Below are 16,178 nucleotides of genomic sequence, written 5' to 3' on the forward strand. Positions count from 1 at the left end.
TGGCAAGGAACCAAAACTCCATCAGGTGGCAGAATGGAGAAAAAAATCTTGGGAGAAACCAGGCTCAGTTGGGGCCAGTTCTCCTCTGGCCAATGAATGAACAGTCATCATTCATCAACAGATCATGATTCAGGCAGCATTATAGGTCAGATGTCAGACTGGATCAGAACATTCAGAATATTTATTCAGTTCCATCTGGTTGGAAGTCGGAGTCATCACGCCGGTATGGAGACGAGTTTGTTGAGGATCAGTGCCGATGGCTGTCGTGTCGATGAGGCCTTCACATGGCTGATGAGGCTGGCACCTCAGAGATGCGTTGTGGATGGGTCCAGGCGCAGGTCCACCATCTGATCTGGATACGGCCCGGATCCGGCTGACTTCAGTAAATCTCGGAATAAACAGAAAGACTAACATTAGTGTAGATGCCATTCTTCTTATGATGTAACGAGTAGGCCTACATCAGGTGTTATAGGAAGTGTCCCCATGAGCATCACGGTTTCAGCTGGCGCTGCGTGTTCAGCTCCTCCAGCATCCACATGGAGTCCTTCACGGTCCAGAGTGAAGCAGAGCATCACGAAATGCCTGATGTCCAGGCCATCCTTAAAAATATGTTGCCCTATATATTTAGGTCTATATTTTTCTTCAAGATTCAATGTGTTCGAACAATCATCGAATATTATTTTGCTTGATATGCCAATCCATAATATTTGGTGTTTTAAGTGCCTGTTTGAGGTCTCTGTGAAAGTTTTAAAGCAGTCTTTTAGTGCCGCTTTCAGAGCACTCACGTCCGTAACGGAGAACTGTCACGTCCGTAACATTGTTTATTCCTCATAAATGCGAATAAATAAAATAAAATGAATATTTGATGTTCTGTGGAGAGCCAACGCTTCTTTATCCGGTGGGTAGTATTACTTTTGGTTTGCACAGTGTAATTCACAGAATTACAAAAAAATATTTTGCCACCTAAAAGTTAAAAGATTTTTTGTCATGTCTGTAACGCATGTGTAGGCTATTTCCCTCATATTAAATAAAAAACGTATGTGTAGACTGGTATTTTTCTAATGTCTGGACTCACATAAACAGACGTTTCAATATATTGGTATTAAATGCATTTTCTGAGAATTTATATTTCAAGTTTTGACTGCAAATGTCACGTCCATAACACTGGAATTACACAATAGTAATTTAAAGATGTGGTAGCATTGGATCTGGACGGGAAGGGAGTTGGAAGGGGTGTGTCGCGATTCTGTCTTCTCACACCGCGACACAGGTTCGTGGATCTGAGTGTCGCGATTTCGGTTTCATATCGCATATCGTTACAGCCCTAATAATCATAGATGACGCCACGCGTTTTTATTTAAAGGAGTCATAACCTAGTATTACCTTGGATACCTACTGCTGTATTATAGTCTTTCAGGCCCTTCTAAAAAAGAAAAGTGGAAAAAAAATAAACACAGAGCTCCTCAGACCCTTATTTCTGAAGACATTATTGTCTCACGAGATCTGATGCGACATTTTGGCTGTCGTGGACGGTCATTTTAATAATGCAAATGAGGGGCGCGTTGATTGGTGGCAGGAAGGAGGGGGGTTGACACTGCAGGTAACGCTTTAGCATATCATTCCAAAATGACATCATGGCGCAAGTTATGAATGAACCCGACCTGGCCGCGACCGGCTTCCCGGCCAGTGTATAAGCGTTAGGCAATCAATATACAATAGCCGAATTCATGATGATCTCAGTCATTTGTTGTTTGCAAAGTAACGTTAGCAGCCATTCCCCATGTTTACCTCGAAGCTAATACTCCCGCTAGCATACAATAGCTGCATTAGCAGTTAGCTGCTGTTTTTGTTACACACAGTAGAGCAATAAAAACTCAGTCTTACCGTTTCAATTGCAGGCAAGTCTCTGATGGTGGGAATTGCACCTTTTTCCAAACAGAGCTTCGAGGCCAACTTCGCCTGATATTGCCCCAAATTTGTGTATGATTCCTGTGTGAAATGTTTAGCGCAGACTCCTAACGATAAGCCAGTTGAAAGGGTTGTTGGGACAGCCCACTGGTTGGGACAATCCACTGGTCCCTGATAGTTTGGTCCGTTTTTGGTAGAGAAAACACATTTACATGTTGTTTGTGGCAGTCAACCACAGAGCAACTCAGGTGTGTACTCGTTTCTCCATCTTTCTCGACTGAACTGAATATGAGGGGGAGAGGGGCGGGCTTCCCGCGGCATAGGTTTGCGGTGTCCATATATGGTATATCCTGCCCCGTCATGACGTCAAGACGGGGCTGAAATCAAAATCTCGTATTTGAGTGCGCGTGCACGCGCGCTGGTTTATTTACCCTGAGGTAAACAAACGCTTCACTTTTAAATATCGGCTTCCCGGCCAGTGTATAATCGTTAGGCAATCATAACATACATTGATTCTCGTGGAAAAGTGAAAATTGCAGGTTATGACTCCTTTAAAAGAAAGAACGTAGCCTACGTTTGTATGTTGGCCTAAGCAATTTATATTCACAATACTTACTAAAATATAATTAATATTGTTTTATTGCATTTGTATTAGTTGTTTGAAGAGTAAAAAAAAAAAATCGGTCGGTCTTAACGCAAGTTTACAACCGGCAAGTCGGTCGGACTAAAAGGAAAAAATAATAATAATAATTGGGTCGGTCCTAAATTGACAGGCTCGGTCGGGTTACGGCAAACAAGAATATTTTTAAGGATGGACCCAGGTTACACTCGTCTTCACTGCAGGTGTCCAGCTGTCTCTGCCGTTCCTGTGCACTACACTTCAGCTCAGCCTATGTGAATAATTACAACCGATTGTCTACATTTATCCTGATAGAAAAATGCATTGAACAAAGAGTCATTCAGAGAGGTGTGATGTGATTGGCCACCTGTGCAGTGTAACCAGGGATGCTGCTCAATGTCCTGTAAGCTGGGACGGTCGTCCGCTGCTGCTCTAAGACACCATCTTATCAAATGACGGCAATCTGTTACATGCAACACAGTACTTGACTTCAATAACACAACATGAACTTCTCGCTCTGGCCACGATTTCTGTCTCCTCTTTGTGAACAACTGAATGTTTGCTATCTCTTACCTGCAGACAGATGACTAGGGAAGCGCAGTCTGCGGACCCTCTTTGCGCTTCTGAAAGGTACAGAACCGCACAGGAGGTTGTAGAGCGTCACACCCAGTGACCAAACAGTAGCAGGTCCAGCACGATATCTGTGGGAATGAAACCACTCAGGAGGGGTGTATGAAGGAGTGCCTGAGAGACCCAAGAAGAGGAAGAGATCAGCTGAAAAGTTTCCGGTCCAAAACAGAGATATGTCTCATCTATTAGATGATCACATAAGAACATCCACCTGCAAACGATTTGTACTCTGAGTCCTTCAGCAGGTCTCCACAGCCAAAGTCCAGCAGCTTGATCTCGTGTGAATCGGTGCAAATGAGCAGGTTTTGTGGCTTTACGTCCCGGTGGAAAACCTTGCGGCTCTTGCAGTGTTTGAGAGCGTTGATGAGCTGCACCAGCACTTTCTTGGCCTGGCTCTCATTCAGACAGCCATCATTCTCCTCACAGAATCTGTGCAGATCTTGGCAAGGATCTGGGCGTTCCAGGATCATGACGTAGCGGCTGGGATGGTCAAACCAGTCCACGAGCTGCAGGACATTGGGGCAGGCAGGAGCTGAATTGACCCGGGTCATCAATGCCACCTCCAGCGGCAGCAGACCCTGACCGTCCTGCAGTGGCAAAAGAGGACATGATATTCTTGAATTATCATTGGAGGGCTAAATGCAGATGCAAACCAATTCAAATAGCCACAACAGATTCAAAACTGAACTTACAATTTCTATCTCCTCGTGCTCCGCGTCTTTATAGACATACTTGATAGCAACCTGCACACAGATAAACCACAGTAAATGACACCTGGTAATTCTGACAACAACCTCATGCTCTGTATAGATTACGGGTTATGCCACAGCATCATGAATAAGGGCTGTTGAATAAATGTCTTACTGGCAATCCATCAGAGCTGCGGGTCCCGGCATACACAGAGCCAAATCCTCCTTTACCCAGCAATGGGCCCTTTATATACTCTTCTGCAACATAACAAGAAATATCTTCAACTGAAAACATGTAACTAAAATTCTTAAAGAATGTTACTTCAGATCAATCAGTGGATGAAGATTTTCAGTGGAAATAATAATTCAGCAATGTTTTAAGAATAAGCCTGACCTTCACGCGAGCGTTTGGCTGGTCTCTCAAGTGAAGTGGTGGGATCTTCATCCTCAGAGCTCGGCCGCTTCCTCTTCCTTTGAGTCGACTCAGAATGCAGAGGAGCGATATTGCCAGACACCTTTTGACTCCATGGCTGGGTTGGCTTTGACTGTGGCTCCTGAACAGCCATCTGGGCAAAAGCAGCACTGGATCTGGAGCGGCCTGAGGCTGAAAGAGCAGCAGCAGGTAAGAATCTATTTCACACAGTTTTACATTGTTCTTGTTATTTTTAAAATCATTACTATAACACGGGTCTCTCTCTCTCTATGACCCAAAATGGCACATATTTCCCTTTTTTATACACTTTTATTTGATTTGATTTCAGAACACCATAACATAACATACCAATAATAAACATCTGAAAAATAAAACACTTTCACCAATGTAAGCCATAGGCTATATTCAAAAAAAAAAAAAATAATAATAATAAAAGAAACCCTTCCAACCTTTGAAATAAAACAAATAAATGAAATAAAACTCAACTCAGAAATAATCACACACACAAACCAGCCACTGAAAAATGAGACCCACACAGAATTTGATCACTGGATTTACAGAAATCATTTCACTTTTAAAGAAGTGTTTTCTCAACAGTGCAACATTGCATATCTAATCACCTCCAATGAACACATTATTATTTGAATTATCACTCACTCAGTGTGTCATTTAACCATGTATTACTGTCTTTGGAAGGCTTTTATCTTTCAAACACATTAAAATGTATAAATTCACGTCATTTCATATTAACATGCAATGCAGGGATTCCCCAGCTGTTTTGTCAGCTGAACCTCTTTGACCTAATATTTGAAGTTCCTCCTGAGGTGAAGTTAATAGGTTAGGTCAGTAATAAAATAAAGTCAATAATATAAACAACAGTAATAAAAAATAAATACAATCTTTAAGTAAAAACTGTTACCTGTTTACATCAATCACTGAATGAACATTTTCAATGGCAAATCATGTAATTCAGCAATGTTTTAAGAATAAGCCTGACCTTCACAAGAGCGTTTGGTGGGTCTCTCGAATGAAGTGGTGGGATCTTCATCCTCAGAGCTCGGCCGCTTCCTCTTCCTTTGAGTCGACTCAGAATGCAGAGGAGCGATCTTACCAGACACCTTTTGACTCCATGGCTGGGTTGGTTTTGACAGTGGTTTCTGAATGCGATCACAAAAGTCTAACCTCCCAAACTCCTGAACAGCCATCTGGGTGAAACCAGCACTGGATCTGAAGCGGCCCGAGGCTGAAAGAGCAGCAGCAGTTAAGATTTTACATTTGTTCTTGTTATTTTTAACATCATTACTATAACATGGGGCTCAAATGATTTCAGTTATTTCAAAGGTCGTTGCAGCCAACAAGAGCAAATGAACCAAAACCCAGAAAGACACGTGACCAAGAAAACAAATATGACAAAAAATAGGATAAAAATAACAAACAATTTGCATGTTTTTCCAATGAGATTATATTTTATTATATATGGAAAGCTTTCTTTCTCCCGCTCTTTCTCGCACAAAGATGGCAAGGTACACATGCATTGAAACTTGCAACTGTAAAGCTAAGTTACATGACAATGACATTTCTCAGTAGCCACTGTTCTTGAAGCAGTTAAACATACAGCTTCCCTATTAGCAGAGAAGCAGCTGTCAAACACGGTTGAGAGTCGCACAGACTCAATCCATATTTCACTTTTGAATGATTTTTTTAAAAGAAAAGGCATGCAGTTTTTTCGTATCAGAGGAGTAACTTAGGCCTACAATATGTGCTTATTTAGCAGGGGCAATTTGAGATTAAATTGGTTAACTTGCACACATTTGTTTGTTAGTTTAACATTCTAACAACATCATACTATAACATATCAATAATAAACAATGAAAAATTAAAACACTTACCTTGTCTTTCACCAATGTGAGCCATCTAAAAATAAAAATAAAGTCTACCTAATTCTCAAGAATAAAGCAAAATTAAAAGAAACGCTTCCAACCAAAATAAAAACAAATAAATTAAGAATAAAACTCTCCTCAGAAACTCTAAACTCCTTCAAAAAGTCCACACAAATAAATATCCTCCAAACTATCCTCATAAAATGCTCCAAACTCATTAAAAACCACTTTCTCCTCACATAAAAAGTCTGTCTGTCTCGCCGTCAACCCAACAAACTCTTGCTGTTTGAATTTACGTCATAAAGCGTTCTAATAATTCGTAATTCGCTATAGCAACTGAAAATCGATTCGTGCGCTACGATGACGTCGGCAGGTCTGGGTTGTATGAAATCGTAGGATTTGTTCATTGCATGTAACAACACAGTCAAGGCGAATTCGTACGAATTAATAAAGTGGTTAAATGTGATATAATTCGATTTGTTCGTCGCATTCAATGAGCGTGACCACGTTACACATGCCACAACTCGGTGAGTAACTTAGGCCTTATTGGTCATCTCTACTACTATTTTTTGTTCCTAATGCTTTTTAACCCAACACATACTAGCTAGGGCGATTAAACGCTAGCGTCAGCTTTTAGATCTTTTTTAGATAGGCGAGATACTAAGTGTGGATATGATGGACACTTTACTATCCCATGAGGCCACGGGAGAGGATTTATGAATGGCAGTGAAACGATGTAACTGACGCTGGTATCTCACATGATAATAACAGCATGGCGAATAATGTACATCCAGATTACATTCATACTATATAGAACATAGTTTTTTAGTTAAGTAATTACTAATTCAGAGTAAGTAGCCTACCTACTCAAGAGAGTATGCAATTTCGGATGCAGCCCACGTGTTTAGTGCCAGGTTGATTGGTACCCATTGGGGTCGTATGGATTACCGTCACAATCACTGTGTGGGTTTTCGGGCTGCATCTATTCAATGGCATTATATGAACTCACAGAAGTTGATTATTTTCCTAAAAATCTTCGTTGGTGTTTATCTGAACAATGAAAGTCCTATATGTCAGGTATAGCATGAGGTTGAGTAAATGATGCACTTTAATTTCTGAGTGAACTATCCCTTTTTTAACCCTTGTGTGGTGTTCATATTTTTGTTATTTAGCCAGTGTTCGTGGGTCTGGTGGACCCACTGCATTTTTGGGTTTTTAATTAATTATTTATTTTATTTTATTAGTTTATTTGTCAGGGACAATGTACAAAATACATTAATCTTTCGAAAAGATGTTTTGTACCAGAGTTAGCAAAAGCTATTTTCCATCTGCAGTCCCCGGGCAGGTGCACAATATTAAAACATTAAATAAAAAATGAATCAAAAAACCATAACATCCTAAAACCTAAAATTCAACATAATTAAACAATTTATGTTAAAATACTCAACAGATGTTTACTTCATCCCAATTACAAGCAATATAAACAGCATATATGGTTAATATTTTTCCTTTACCTTTGTTAGATCACATTTAAGAATTGCAACCTTGTGCGGGAACGGCAGGGGTAGAAACAAAACTCACTTTTGCACTCTCTCACACTTACACACAATCTCTCTCTCATGTGCATGCACACACACACACAAACACAAACACAAACACACTCACTTGGATATGTGGTTTATGGGGACTCTCCATAGGTGTAATGGTTTTACAAATGTACAAACTGTATAATCTATCCCCCTACACTAACCCTACCCCTAAACCTACCAATCACAGAAAACTTTTGGCCTATTTTGAATTTCAAAAAACACCATTTAGTATGTTTTTTTAAGCCGTTTGGTTTATGAGGACACAGATGTCCTCATAAACCATGTTTACGTTGTAATACCCATGTCATTATACACATTTGTGTCCTCATAAACCATATACAAGAACACACACACATACACACACTAACAGCAAGCCCTGACAGGAGGAGGACAGAGTAAAGGGACACAGGACCTAAAATTTCCACACTTTTATTAGCCCCGAACATCCTGTGTGTAATATAAATATTGTGTGGTCATTGAAAATGTGTTCTGATATATGTTCTTCACAGAAAATGAGCCAAGGCCAATGAGTCTGAGGTTTAAAAAATAATTAATTGTATCATTTTTGGGTTAAATGCTGAAGACCCAGAGGGATTTCTGTCCTTTTTCTCCAAGACAGTGCTCTTTTGTTGCACATTCGTCTCTCATGCTGCCCCAACTTTGGCTGAGATCCTCAAAGATGTTCAGCAGACACTAATCATCAGACACCTTTATATCACTGACCAGTGACCACTGTGAGAAACAGACTTAGAAATAAAGTGCTTTTTATTATCAAAAAGACGGTTATGATATAAAAGACAATGGGCAATTTAAATGTAAAAAATGAATACTAAATTACAAAATGTTTACACCTTAAAATGAAATACAAAGACAGCTATATTTCAAAAGATCATAAAATAATTTCCACCTGTATATCTGGGGTATTTAAAGAATAAGACTTGGTATTATAAATATTTTACAAAGCATTTTTTTCACTGTAGAAATATTTAATGTGAGCATCATGTACTTGAATAGAAGATTAAATGTTGTGTGTAGTTTTACAATGTTATGCACTCAGTGCTTGAAAACAGCACCACTTTACACTCATAATGGATAGTGGTATATATATTTCGGCAGGTCTAAACATTATTCATGCATGTATTCAAACATGCAGACATGAAAATATGACATCAATCGATACACAATATTTTAAAAGCAGACAAAGATAAATATGTAAACCGTTCTAAACACACAAAAAAACAAAGATTACTTTTCCTTTGGGTCCCCGCCATCTCTACAAACACATTACACATCGAATGCCTGTACACAGCTGGTTTATATTGAATAATAAGGTCACTAGAGTTATAGGAGACCGGGGCTAGTTGTCACAGGGGCGGGCTCAGGTTTGAGTCAGACATCTAGTTGCATAAACATTTGTTCACCTTTGCTGGTTTTAAACAATCAAATTAGAATGTTTTTTTTGTGAATTCTGTCTCTAATCTAAACATTTTGGTAATATTAAAAGTTGAACTGTTAAACTGTTTTTAGGACACAATTTTTTGTTGGCCAAAATAGTGGTTTTAAATGTGTGTTGTTTCATTAATTTCTTTGTACTTCACAATTGTTAAACTGTTTAAAAATGCTATAATACGCTATTTAAATGGCAGGTTCTCATTGTGACAACTTACCCCAAGTAGTGTGATATATATGCAATAATGTTTTTTGAAGCAAGACAGAAAACAGAGTATTTGAAATTACAGAGAAACAGAAATAAACCTATTCTGAGGAATATTCACTGGTGCAAAAAGTGACAACTAACCCCAATCGGCCCTATATAGAATATAAATGAATTCCTTTCCAAGAGAGCTCTTTTCCTTAAAGAGCTTAAAACTGACTTTTTTTGAGCTTTTGCTAGGAGTTTCGGATGAATATCATGGTACCTTGAACCTTGGAGATTATTGTGCCTCCACAATACACACAGTCAGAATATGTGCTTCATTGAGAACATTACAGACCAAAATCAGATATCACCCATATGCAGATTTATTTATGCACATATTTCCTCGATTTCATCCTCGTCGTCTTCACCCTTTTCATCTTTAACGATTCCCTCATCGATGCTCTCCAGACGGACCCTCTGGCCATCTGGGTCGAGCGAGCCCCTCTCCGCGGGCTGAACCGATGAAATGTTGTCAGTCAGAGACTCCGTACCGAACAGCAGAAATTTGGCATCGCACTCTATGGCTTTTGCCATACTGGATGCAAAGATGTCAATCACCTGGTGTATCTCCGCCTTCACCAGGTGCTGAGACTCATCCTTACCTTCTGGAAAGCAAAGGAAATACAGAATTAGAAACAAGTAATGCATTTTCCTGTTTTTACTGTAAAGCTGCTTTGAAACAATCTGTACTGTATAAAGCGCTATAATAAAGGTGACTTGACTTTTGACTTCAGATAGACATCAAAATCAGACCGTTGCACAAAGCACTTAAGACTCTGACTATCTTAAGTAGGACTACACTGCAATGCATTCTGGGTAAAATAAGACACTTTTCAAAACAAAAAACATGGCGGATCGAGTAAGCGCATTCATTCGCTCAGTGCAGTTTACCCCAGCGGAAAATATGTGTTTGTTGGAGGAGTATAACAGTTACAAGGACATTTTACTTGGGAAATTTAGCAGAGAATGTAGTAACAAGAAGAAATGTTTAAATTATGAGCCATTTTCCCTTTTCTTTTGGCTGTTTGTAATGTAACTGATTGTTACTGCTGGTTGCCAAGGTAACATAGAGTCTTAGACCTAAGTTAGCCTGGGGGTAAGGGGTCTAATTTTTTTGGTCTAAATTAAGTCTTAATTAACTTGCATTAGACTAGTCTATGAGCAAATTATAGACTCGTCTAACAATATAGACCGGTCTAAAATAGCTTTGTGAAACCGGCCCCAGATGTTTGGCCCTTTTATTTGGTAGCAGCAATGAAAAATATGACAGGAAAAGGTTTAGGGTTGATGGTGTTGATGTAAAATTGGATACAACTTTACACAGAAAAGGTTAATAAGCGATTTTGTTCTCACAAATATCATGTTAGCACACATATTGTCTACGTCTTGTGGCTGTACTATTGAAACAGTAAATATTTTAACGTTTTTGGCCTCTGTTTTACTGTAATCCAGATATGTAATTGGATTACTTTTTTCAAGTAACAATTAAAGTAATGCCTTACTTTTAAATTTACAACAAAAGTATCGGAGTATAGCAGAGCTCTTAAGCTATTTAAAATAGAGTCATATGAGGGGCTAAGACATTTGGATCATAATAAAAAAATCATGCAGAAGGTAAATTATCAGAAAGTATCCCACTTTACCAGTATTCACACTATGTTAATACAAATATACTCTATGTATTTAAAATCATTTTGCAATGTCTTGGATGCTGAAAATCGATGATCCAATTCAAGCACACCAATAAGCAAAACAATAAGCAAGAGTTAACAATGCATTAGTTTCCACAAAAAGTGACTATATGCAATTAGTTACTTTTTAGGAAGTAAGGCAATATTGTAACGCTTTACTTTTAAAAGTAACTTTCTCCAACACTGATCAACATTATGCTGCAAATGCTAGCGATTAAAAATCGATTGAGCTTAGCTTGTATCAACCCTGGGGAAAAAAAACATTTGCAACCCATTTTACATTAGTAAAGTTAAGTTGGCTTTCAGGTGATGCGAAGCTTTGTGAAATTCTGTCCTTTTAATCACTTACTAATGAGAGGTAGTTAACTATACCTTTAGCCTGCTGTTCCACTTGGTCCTCAAACATTACTGAACTCCTGTGCTTGTTGAATAAAGCACTGTAGTGTGAGCTTTCTGCTTCCTCAGAACAGTTATCCAGCAACATGATATCTGTACCTGCAGAGTAACGGTTACAAAACCAAACCAAACCTTTTATTTAGATTAATACTTTCATTCAGCAAGGATGCATTAAATTGATCAAAAGTGACTGAAAAGACATTTATAATATTAAACTAATTATATGTACCATCATGGTATTTCACATTTTTTATACTGTATATTTATTTAAATAAATGCAGTCTTGGTGACCATAAGAGACTTGTTTTGAACAGGTGTGCAAATATAAAATTTGATCTACACACACCTGAGTCCTGGGAAAAACTGAAGCCAGTGTCTCCTGTGCTACTACCAGCAACTAAAAGCTGGCCTCCACCAGCCAACATGGCCGTCAGGTGTGGAGACATACCGAGATCTGCAACAGAAAGATGAAGATTAAAGGCAGGACACAGTATAATGTAAAGTATAATGAGTAACGGTATAGTAAATGGCGACAGATTTTTATTTATTTTCGGAGTGAACAATTCCTTTAGGGCAATGGGTCTCAACCAGGAGGCCGGGGCAAAGTAGGGGGCCTCAGGATGACTTAAACGTATTTAAATTAATAAATTATTAATATAAAAAAAATAAATTATCTAAATTAAAATACAAGAAAACACATAACTGAAATAATTTTCCAGAAATTTAGATTTTTTTTTTTAAAGCAGTGGAGATAGATAGATAGATAGATAGATAGATAGATAGATAGATAGAGAGATAGAGAGATAGATAGAGAGAGAGAGAGAGAGACAATCTATCTGGTCAGATATGACCATTATTAATACTAGTCTGAGAAAGTACCACTAATCAACCTATTGCATATTAAAAATAGCAACGTCATAGCCCCACATAACCACACATCATGACTTTATATAACATTCACCTGTGATTCGGTTGGAGATGCTAAAGAGGCGGGACTTCCTGTGGCGACTAATGAATGATTCCCGGTAGTGGCGGTCACCACAGCACATGCCAAGCAGCTCTTTCCTTACAGTTTTATTCCACAGCCCGTAAATGAGAGGATGACAGGCAGCACTGACAAACGACAGCCAAGTCACCATCGTCTCCAGTCCAGGAGACACACTTCCTCGCCCCCATACCGCCTCGGTGCAGATCACCACCACATACGGCCCCCATGTCATCAAGAAGGTGCCGACCACCACCAAAATGGTGACCAGTGCTTTACACTGGCTCCCAGCGTAGATCAAACCTCTACGACTCCCGATGGAAGAAACCGAGGCGGTGGAGTTTTTTCGTCCGTTCCTGTTGGAGGACGTGGGTACTTGAACAACCACAACCGTCCCGCAGTGCACCTTGCGAGCTTTGTGCCGTGCCACACGAAAGATGAAGCCGTAGCACACCAGCATGGCAAACAGTGGAATCAGGCAGCACCACGCAACCCAGAATGCAGTGTAGCTGACTTCACGATACCAGGCCACAGTGCATGTCTTCTTGAAATGATCAAACTCAAATGTGGACCAGCCGAACAGAGGAGGCAGGCAGCCCACCAGAGAATGAAGCCACAGGTAGACAATGGCCACTGCGGCACGATTCCCTGTGATCTTGATAGGGTAGACCATCGGAAACAGCACAGCATAGTACCTGACACAACACAAAAAGTGGTTAGTCAAGTTTTAGATGTCGATCAGAACACAAAAGGTGGTTAGTCTTTTTTTAGGTGTCGATATGTTCTAATTCTGAAAGGAACAGTTCATTATGTCAATAACATCACACAGTTTTGGCTTTTGCATGTGTTGTCGAGTTTAATTGTTGTCAAACCTGATGTAATACAAAGCTCAACCCCATGCAATTGTTGCAACAACCAGAATGTGACACTGTTACAATATAAAAAAAGCATTAGATGCTTTTCATTTTGATTAAAAATCATGTTTTTAGCATGTTTTCTAATGTTTTGTCTGTATCCACACATAGCAAGCAAGAGTAAAAATCAAGACAGCAGGGGTTAACAAACCAGACAACAATGCAACCATTCATTTGTACTTCATCTACAGGATACAGATTTTAACATCTAGACTCCTGACTCTAAAAAGATTTCATGTAAAACAATGAGAGTTGTTGGATAGTGTTTGGCTCATTTTGAGTGCCAAAGATGAGTTTGCAATGCACGATAACATTTTTTCTTAATATTCCTTACCTGTCAATGGCAATGGCTCCCAAAGTGAGCATGCTGGCAGAGCTGATGAGCAGATATAACAGTGCCGTGAAGTTGCACCACACAACTCCGAACAGCCATTCTCCCTTAAGAGAGCTGGCAACGACAAATGGCAGCACCAGTACCGACAACAGGAGGTTAGAAAGCGTCAGGCTGAAGACAAACTTGTTGCTTGGCGTTAAGAGGTAGGGCTTCCGATAAAGGGTCAACACAACAAGCAAATTGCCCAGACAGACAAACAAGGCAATGGCTAATATGACAACAGACTCCACGATCCAGGCCCAGCTGTCTCCCACGTCTGTGCCGTTCCCCAGGAAGGTTTCATTGCTGCTGGTGTTCATGATAAGCACGCTACGTCATCCAAATGCAGACCAAGGATATGTTTGCAGAGATCCATAGATCCATCGCTTGATCATCTCACCAAGATGTCTTAGAAAGTTAAAAAAAATTAACAGTTGATTATGATTGTTAAAAGGTAGTGTTCATCCAAAAATGAAAGTGAACTTTCTCATGCCATTAAAAATCATTTTGTGTGGAGGAACACACAAAGAGTTATTTTGCAGAATGTCCAAGTTGCTCCCGTCTACACAATGAAAGTAAAAGGGGACTGAAGCTCTCAATCGAATTTTTAAAAAATACAAAACCACCATAAATTGTGATCTAATGCACTATATCCCAAGTAATGCTGCAACAAATAATGGATAAAATCGATAATAAACAACAATGAATTTAATTGACAGTGAATTTGATTTCTAATTGTGCCTGTGTGCTGTGCATGGAAAACATCTGCCAGTCACGTCACTTTACAGTAGTGAACAATGCATTTCTATGGGCAAAACATATTTCCATTTTGCATAAAGGATTGTCATGAGTCCTGACAGCAAGAGAGCCTTTGTTAAACTTCACATACTTCATTGAAGGAGCAATAGAAAGGGAACACAATAATTATCAGTAAAATATAGGCCGTAAAATATATGTTAGAAGCTAAATGTTTGTTTAAAATGTATGTGTATTTTTATGAGAGAGCTATTGTAATTGGGTTTAAATGTAAAATAATTCATAATTCAAATGAGTGAATATTGTCTGTGCTTTTGTCTTTCTTTATTGCTGTAGGCAAGTTTTAGAATGTAATGTTAAACACTTTTTTTGCTCATAATATATAGCATAGTCTTTACTTTATTTGTTTTCATAGCCTTCAATTTGTCAGTCCCCATTTCTTTTTGTTGTATGGACAAGAGCAGCTTGGACATTCTGCTAAATATTGCAGGAAAAAATAATAATCCAGGTTTGAAACAACATGAGGGTGAATATATTCATTGTTGGGTGAACTATTCTTTAATTTTACATACATAATTGTTCAATCAAGTAAAAAATGTAAGTGCTAAGGTACAAAATAACAACCTACGGCACGCTATTATTACAGCTGAACATGGACCAGATGGCAAAAGTTAATATAACGTTTACCAGCATAAAACCTCTTGTTATTACACTATACAACGTTGTTCCATGCAATAAATCGTACCATTAAATCAAAGTGAATTTGACTTTTAAATCATGTGCATGCATATAGCCTAACTGTTTAGAAGTTAAGTTTAATGTGACCTATAACGTTATAACTGATATATTAAACTCCAAACTGTAAACCAACAACAAAAACTTTAGTATAGTTTTGTTTAGTATTGAGAATGAACAAATAATTTGTCAGATTTAATCAATACAGCATAGAGAAACAAACATCTAACAATTCTAATTGAACAAAGACCACTATTTAAACGCAACTTCCAACTTTAGTACGAAAAAGTTTACTTCGGAGAGATGTTAGTTTATTGACAAGTACTGGCCAACTCACCTCGCTGCTTTAGATGGTATTAAATCTCGCTTTAAAGTAGATGCGTGACTTTATTTACAGTTCGCCGCTGATGGGATTCCCAGAAACTATAGCACCGCAATGGCGGCGAGTGTCTCCCCGTCTCTCTCAGGCTGTGTGTGGGTCTGTGTGTGGTCTGTCTTACGCTGGTCTCACTGTCTATACAAGTAAAAAAGCTAAGCTACAACTCAGACACTTTAAAATCTAATGTATCTCTGACACTTACGGTTAAATATCATTGGTTATGTGATATACATAAAGTTGTACTAGTTTGACTAAATGTGTTCATATAACACACGTCTCCGTAACATGACAGTGGGGTGGGTTTAGATAATGCAGACATAAAAACAGTAGTGAGCGATTCATTTTTTATTTGCAATACTTTATTATTTCAGTTCTTCTGGAATTCACTTTTGGACCACCAAAGACGATTAAAGATTCCCGCAGGTGACGTTACCCTGGTCACGTGACTACCAGTGGCCAATAAACGATTCGGTTCTGGTATCTGTAACCACGAGCACTTATG

General features: G+C 38.8%; 2 protein-coding genes across 3 annotated transcripts; both read right to left on the reverse strand.

Annotated features, from left to right (window-relative positions):
• Window positions 1-2,597: 2,597 nt before the first annotated feature.
• On the reverse strand, window positions 2,598-5,387 carry LOC307166155 (serine/threonine-protein kinase pim-1-like). Its single transcript, XM_079884330.1, has 8 exons — window positions 5,277-5,387; window positions 4,241-4,450; window positions 4,022-4,104; window positions 3,850-3,900; window positions 3,369-3,744; window positions 3,101-3,271; window positions 2,895-2,990; window positions 2,598-2,798 (listed from the first exon to the last, which is right to left on the reverse strand). The coding sequence occupies exons 2-8, from the start codon at window positions 4,410-4,412 to the stop codon at window positions 2,794-2,796; spliced, it is 954 nt and encodes a 317-aa protein (XP_079740456.1). The 5' UTR covers window positions 4,413-4,450; window positions 5,277-5,387; the 3' UTR covers window positions 2,598-2,793.
• A 3,109-nt stretch (window positions 5,388-8,496) lies between these two features.
• gpr161a (G protein-coupled receptor 161a) lies at window positions 8,497-15,773 on the reverse strand. 2 transcript variants are annotated; one of them, XM_079884460.1, is made up of 6 exons: window positions 15,635-15,773; window positions 13,768-14,214; window positions 12,496-13,214; window positions 11,881-11,988; window positions 11,511-11,633; window positions 8,497-10,052 (listed from the first exon to the last, which is right to left on the reverse strand). In XM_079884460.1, the coding sequence occupies exons 2-6, from the start codon at window positions 14,124-14,126 to the stop codon at window positions 9,775-9,777; spliced, it is 1,587 nt and encodes a 528-aa protein (XP_079740586.1). In that variant the 5' UTR covers window positions 14,127-14,214; window positions 15,635-15,773; the 3' UTR covers window positions 8,497-9,774. The 2 variants fall into 2 exon arrangements, with proteins under 2 accessions (XP_079740586.1, XP_079740587.1); XM_079884461.1 differs by having other exon boundaries at window positions 8,503-10,049.
• Window positions 15,774-16,178: the final 405 nt, after the last annotated feature.

Source organism: Squalius cephalus, assembly GCF_949319135.1.
Source record: "Squalius cephalus genome assembly, chromosome: 10".
NCBI lineage: Eukaryota > Metazoa > Chordata > Actinopteri > Cypriniformes > Leuciscidae > Squalius > Squalius cephalus.

Coding starts and splice junctions, on each gene's coding strand:
- gpr161a (XM_079884460.1), bottom strand. CDS start 14,126: ATGAACACCAGCAGCAATGAAACCTTCCTGGGGAACGGCACAGACGTG. Junction 13,215..13,767: donor GGAGCCATTGCCATTGACAG/GTAAGGAATATT, acceptor GTGTTGTGTCAG/GTACTATGCTGTGCTGTTTC. Junction 10,053..11,510: donor AGTGGAACAGCAGGCTAAAG/GTATAGTTAACT, acceptor TTTGCTTTCCAG/AAGGTAAGGATGAGTCTCAG.
- LOC307166155 (XM_079884330.1), bottom strand. CDS start 4,412: ATGGCTGTTCAGGAGCCACAGTCAAAGCCAACCCAGCCATGGAGTCAA. Junction 4,105..4,240: donor AGCCAAACGCTCGCGTGAAG/GTCAGGCTTATT, acceptor GTTATGTTGCAG/AAGAGTATATAAAGGGCCCA. Junction 3,272..3,368: donor AGAGTACAAATCGTTTGCAG/GTGGATGTTCTT, acceptor TGGGTCTCTCAG/GCACTCCTTCATACACCCCT.